Raw genomic sequence first — 6,841 nt, 5'->3', positions numbered from 1 at the left:
CAGCTGTCGCAGAGCCCCCTATTGGCCGTCCGTAGGAATGTGTGTGTGTGTGGCGGAGGTGGGGGGTGGGCAGAGTGAGAGAGAGGGAGGTGACTGACAGAGATAGAGAGAGAGAGAGAGAGAGAGAGAGAGAGAGAGAGAGAGAGAGCTGAACGTGTGTGTGCTGTGTGGAATAACCAAGGAAGCAGCTCGGAGGAGGAACAGACAAACTCCTGAAGTGCTTTATCTTTGGACGTCTACCTCTGGCCCTCTTTTACTTTATTTTCCGCCTCCCCACCGTTAACGTCAGATCCCACCCATTTTTCTCTCCCCCATTCATTTTTTTCCCCTTCCCGCCTCAGCTGTGTCTTCTCTGTCTCGTCTATCTGTCCCACCTCCTCCTTCATCCGTCTGTCCTCTGCATCCATCCATCCATCTATCTATCTATCTCCCTGCCTCTGCTCCCTGCAGTTTCTTGCTCGCCACACGCCGGCTGTTTGGCTGTGAGCCGGCTCTATATGGCTGAATAAGCGGGGAAGGGGGCTGCTCTGGTGGTTTTCTCTCCGAGGGGGGCGTGAGGTCGCGGCCGGGACCGGGACAAGCAGCAACAGGCCCAGGAGAAGAAGGAGCAGGAGGAGGAGGAGGAGGAGGAGGTGGAGGATGGCGGTGGCTCTGGATGAAGTGTGGGGGCGGGTGAAGAATGTCTGCAAGCAGAACGGGCTGCTCATCCTGTCCGTGCTGGCCGTGGTCATTGGCTGCCTGCTGGGCTTCTTCCTCAGAGGCAAGCAGCTCTCCGAGCAGGTCAGTTGGTCGGGACGCCCTGTGGCTGGTGAAGACCCCCCCCCCCACCCACCCACCAACCCACCCACCCCGGTTCTCCCTCCCTATCTCCCTCCAAATGTCCCACAGTGACGCTCTTACCTCCTCCTTAACTCCTGAGATGGCTTCAACAGCCCTGACCCCTAATGCAAGAGATTACTCCATTCCCTGCGTCTGCCTCTATACCTCTTCTCCCTGCACCTCACACACACACACACATACACACACACGCGCACACACATCCCCTTCAGTTTCCTTACAGGGGAAAGCTATTCCTTTTAAATGAAAACATGTCAGCTGCTTTCACAAATCAGCCTCTTCCTTAACACTCTCTCACATGCCGACCCTGAACCTCTCACCCTAGTTCTGATCATTGAGCTCCATGCAATTCTTCCAAAATATGGCTTTCATCTTTATGGGCCACACTGACACTATGAGGGCGAAAGAGGGCATGGTGTAATGAATAGTGGATTGTGTTTTGGACAGATGGAAGGAATGAGGAATAGACTCTGTTGATAGCCATCCGATTCCACCTAAATGATTGATATTGGGTTTATCACCTGGGACTGCAAAAGAGTGTCAAAAGCACAGTGAAGTCTCTTTTTAGAGAGATAGAAGAAGGTAAAGACTACATAAAAGATCAAATACACAGCTGCTAGTTTGCTCCAAAAGTCAGCTTTCCTTGTGTGACTGGCTCTTTGAAGATGGCAAAAGACATCCCAAGAGGGGAGCATGGATTTGTTTTTTCTGCCTTTTTTTAAATGTTCAGCGGCATCCCATCAGTCACTCAGATTGCCTACAGCCTGTCAGTTAGACTCATCCATGGTGCATCCATGGAAAGGGATTGCCGGTGGGGAGATTAGTTGTCAATCACTCCCAGAGGCTTCAAGTCAACAGCACACCACTCGTGTTGACTTATATAATTCATGCAAAACAGAGTAAAATTAAATAGTTGGACTGGTCGCATAAATGAACTGAAGTTTTAGAGCTACAGTTACATATTGCATAGAGGAATAATGCAGGCAATTAACAGGTTGATTGTTCCTCCCTGTACTTTGTGCTTGATGGTGACTAGCAAGCAAATGAAAACGAAAATGTAACTCTACAACTGTACAATATGTTCGAAGCAGCAAGGGTTATTTATGAAAAGAACTACAGAGAGTTAATTAGGAAAAAAACAAGTTAAAAGTGCATAGACTCAAACTGGGTTTTTAATCCCAGTATTGGTCAGACTGAATTGACTACGGCCCACGCAAAACTTACTCCTGTCATTGTACGGGTGCTTGAAACTAAATGAAAAAATGACTTGAATTACATAAGTACCAAAGGCTGCCAACATAGTGGTGCTGTTTAAAAAAAATCAGTCTCTCTTCAGTGGTTATCTGTTTTATATGGAATGCATGCTTATGCTAAGAGAAATGAGTGTCCCCACATATGTATACATAGAATGCATCCGCCCACACTGTCTTGTTAAGTTACTGCATGTAATATGCAGCTGCACGCACTTTATTCACATGGAAAGCTAAAAAGTGCTAAAAACAAAAATAACTGTTGCCTAATTTGACATCAGTTCTCCATGATAGTTCCACAGCAAAATGTGCATGTGGTATCAGCTCACTAACTAGCTGGCATCAAAAATTGCATGCATGATTGAAATTTGTCATGAAGTCTAAGGAGTGGAAATCTTTCCAAAACAATATCCAAAGTGGAACTAAAGATTCATGGTTTTGGCCATTAAGTCACCTCCAAATTAAAGGACTTTTTTGCTATAGGCTCTTAACTGACCTCCTCCTGTTGTGACTATTGCACTGCAGCATTGCAATGAACAAGTATACAACGTAAAACAATGTAGCAGACATTTGCATAGATAGAAACTTCATACTGTCACCACACTGTTCCCCCTATAGCATAGATGATCTGATTAGATTTTGGAGCACCTTGCTGCATAAATTTGCATATTAATGAGGAAAAATGGAAATTAGAAAACTTCTAGAAACTATTATAACTCCTTAATGCTTTAAGATACAGACAGAGTTCATATTAATACCAACCATTTTATGTGAAGTATGCTGACATAGAAATATTGGCTAATGAATGCATTCATTATCTTCATTAATGACCTCATTAGCATAAATGGCTATGTCTAATATATCGTGGTGATAATGGCAGGACATTAGGCATCTCACATGCCTCTTGTTTGTAATTGCCAGTGGCTGAGGGTTGAAATAAGTGACCAACAACACAAGAGGAATAACACACAGATTTATGGAACCAAGACTACTCCAAAAATTAGTTTGCCAAAGCAAAGCAAAACACGAATTTCTGGCTCTGCTGTGTGTCTCTGTCAACAAACAGACAAAGCTGGGACTATGGTCAACCCAGCCAGACAATCTGCACATGCTGGGCTTCTCTCATCCTGGGACTCATTACTCATAATAGGAAAAAACAAAATAGGATATTGGTTGTCTGAAGTCTACGGTTTATAAATGACAACCGCTCAGTCATCCCTCTATCAGTGTGACTGTTCCTCATGTTGTTGCTTCCAGTGAACGCCCTGCTATGGCGTACAACACAGGCTCACCTCTGTGGCCAAATGTTCACAAAATGTACAAGGACAACAGAGGGGAGAGCAGGATAATACAGTTGTACAGTAATACGAAGCTCTCCCTTTCTCTCGCTTTCTTTCTGTCTCTATGGCAAAAAGGTTTAGAATTTTTAGCGTGGAGGATGGAGAGAACGGTGCTGGATTAGAGTCGACTCTGTGTGGCAGCTGGCAGGGTGAAGGTGAAGATAGAGGTGAGGACAGTCAAGCCTGCGCCGCGTTCACGGGCACAAGGTGAAAGCGCCGGTTGTCGCAGGGACTCAGAGTGTGTAGGGGCATGTGTGTGTGTATGTGTGTGTGTCTTATGCACAATTGCGTCTGTACCTGCGCATTGATGCGGTGCCATTGAGGCTGTAAGACAATTTCTATCTGTCACATACACAAAAAATCTAATGAAAGAGTGATTTTAGTGCATTGGTTAAAGGTGCAATGACAAAGATTTTTACTGTCTCATAGCACAAAGTGACCATAAATAAATGACCCTACCTTGGGGGATTTGATCGGGTTCTCGATCAGTACCAGTGACTAAACGATTACTTTGCCAGGCCCTGAAATTTCAGTCTTTCCAAACTCAAATCTAGCCCATACTATCCGTTTTGGAAAATAATAATCATACTGGCAGAAATCCACAGCAGGAGAGACCTCACTAGGGGTGCGACTCTCGCTTGTTCTCGACTGGGAAAACTCACTCTGCTCTCTTACTCTCACTATCGCTATATCTCTCCACCTACACATACTCATAGTTCACACCCCTTCTCTGGAGGTTGTTTAAAGGCATTCTGGGAAATCTAGGAAATCACTAACTGAAGGAGAAGTAGACGAAGCGGGTTGAGGGAAAGCGGGTACACCAAAACACAAAACAACTCCTTGAATGCAGTGAACAGCACACACTGATGATATCGATGATGATGATGATGGTGCTGATATAACAATTTAAGAGTACCTGAGGGTGAATTTTTCCTTTCATTAAGTCAAAACCGCCCACACAGTGAAATTCCTCCCACTCTACGAGCCCAGTGTCCATTTCATTATGCCCTTCTCTTAGTGTCTGTTGAATAACCACAATCCAGAGACTGCATTTTTCAAGTAAAAAAAAACTGGCTTGACCCTGACACTCTGTTGCAGCTCATTAAATGATTTCTCATTTATTGGACATGATACAACTTCTGTCTAAAGACGTCACTCAAACAGACGCACTGTGGGGATTTAATCCATTAACATTTGGATGGAGATATAAGAAGATATAATTGGGGCAACAAGAGTTTGTGTGTGTGTGTGTGTGTGTGTGTGTGTGTGAGCTGACATTCATGCATGTGTATGCCTTGCTGCGAGTGTAGATAGGCTGGATGCATTTGTTTATGTCTATGCATTCATATGTATGTATGCGTGCTTATGTTGCATAGTGTATGTATGTATGTGTGTATGTGTGTGTGTGTGTGTGTGTGTGCCAAATGCTTGTTCCTCTGTTAGCAGATGCCAGGCCCCAATGACAGCTGTGTTTGTCCTTCCCTCCATGCTTCAGAGAGACAATACACACCCACTCTCTCTGTCTCTCTCTCTCTCTCTCTCACACACACACACACACAGACACTCTGAGTACAGTAAGAATGTACGCTGCATTTATTGACTGGCATATCAGAATGCAAAATATACGCAGAGACACAAACAAATGCCCATCTACTCTTGCACATATGCAACACATACATGAGCCACCACACATACACACACACGCACACACACACACACACACACACACACAGCCATGTAACTGCTCTCCATGATCCTGGTGTAAAAACAGTGGACTAAGCTCTCTCACTCCGAAACAGAAGCAGAGGCAAAAAGGTTGAAGCTTTTACTGCCACATCATCTCACTGTACAGATGTGTTGTACTTAAATTTAATTTTTTCATACCGCACTCCCCCCCCCCCCCCCCCCCCCCCACCACCCCGTGTTTGTATTTTTGTGTCGTTTTGCTTCTCAACTGGAGTTGTTGTTTTTTTGTTTTTTTTCTGCAGAAGCAGAAACATATCTTCACGGATATGTTCAGCATTCTTGTTTCAACAATATCCATTCAAATTCTAGTCTGAGATGTTCAGCGTGTTCCAGTTTTCAATGACTCCCAATCAGTGTTGTGCAGTCAGGACAATGGGCTGATGTTTCATTCAGAATGATAAAGTGACTCAATTTGCATCCACTACACAACCTTGCAACCACATCACAAGTTTGTAAAGAGAGTGACTAATTGCATCTAAAATGCAAAGTTAGTGAGCATTCCAGTCAAAAAAAATCTCAATTTTCTGGCTGTCTTTTATCTGCTTGTTTGAAAGTAGTCCTCCAAAACCTTTTATACTTGTTTGAAAAAAAAACATTTGTACAATAAAGTTCCAGGTGGCCTGGATAGGAGAGTTAGCAAAGTAAAAATAGCTTAATATTTTCAAAAGGGGAGGCAAAAATAGCCCAACTGTAGTTGTGAGGCAGCAGGAGGTATAAGCCTTTCCATTATAATACTTTCCCTATTTAGCTGACTAGTTTTTTATATAATTGGATATGGAATGGGCTTCACTGCTGTGCCCAATGATGATGATGATGATGATAATGATGACAAAAAAACACATGATGATCCCAACATGACCACTGGAAACCCACTGCCATCAAACATAAAGGCCAAAACATGAAGTGAGTCCTGAACCTCAGCAGGGATGCAAGCTTCAGAGATTTGTGTTTTGTTTTTGCTGATGTGGCTGAAGTGGTGTCATTTATTAGTGAATCTGAAGGCCACAGCACACAACACTGCATTGTACTGTAGCCTAGTGCGAAACTGTTAAACTCCATTCAACAGTTGATGTGGTGCCAAAACCTCAGGCATGAATACAGATGAGGAGACAAGAAACACAGATAAAATACAATGCCATGAATGATCCTCTATTATGGAGAACACTATTCACAATTAGCATAATTGGATATATAATTATGCAGTCATATAACCTCAATGCAGTGTGCAGCTCATTGTTCTTATTTAGTCACATTCAGTAATTACATTACTAATGTTTGACGCTGAAGGACATAGTTAGATGAGCAATGTGAAGGATAGATGGTTGCCCTATTTCTTATTTTGCTCCAGTGGATTCAAATAGTCTGCGCAGTGTCTCCCCCACTTATCGTCAGTTATTCTGGATTGTCCGTTTCCTGTTTATTTGGAATAAACAGAAGAAGAACTGGGTAGTTATTGTGAGCAGCGATATCCACCATGGCTGAACAGACAAAGAAAAGAGAAACTCAGACTTCATTAAGAGAGAATCCAAGGAAATTGAGTACTGGACACACTGTTTGATTGACAGGTGATCTCTGGAAGTGCAGTACAAAAACACTGCAGCAATGAGCGCTTGGTTTTTTGCATGTATTGTATAACTTTCTTCATGTCTCCCTCCTTCACTGTGTCTT

The 6,841-nt window shown here is 43.4% G+C and overlaps 1 protein-coding gene across 2 annotated transcripts in view; it reads left to right on the top strand.

Moving 5' to 3' along the window:
- The first annotated feature begins 639 nt into the window (after positions 1–639).
- The window catches only part of slc1a7a (solute carrier family 1 member 7a), a 29,271-nt gene continuing 23,069 nt past the window's right edge, over positions 640–6,841 (top strand). For both annotated transcript variants that reach the window (XM_071516372.1, XM_071516371.1), the window contains exon 1: positions 640–780. In XM_071516372.1, the coding sequence (XP_071372473.1) occupies positions 640–780 (141 nt within the window). The remainder of the gene's footprint in view (positions 781–6,841) is intronic.

This window comes from Centroberyx affinis, unplaced genomic scaffold, assembly GCF_046629955.1.
Source record: "Centroberyx affinis isolate AG114_WGS23_722 - 3 ecotype Tasmania unplaced genomic scaffold, CSIRO-AGI_Caff_v1 ptg000400l_1, whole genome shotgun sequence".
Taxonomy (NCBI): Eukaryota; Metazoa; Chordata; class Actinopteri; order Beryciformes; family Berycidae; genus Centroberyx; species Centroberyx affinis.
The sequence above is the reverse complement of the archived record's forward strand: the minus strand, read 5'-3'. Positions and strand labels throughout refer to the sequence as shown.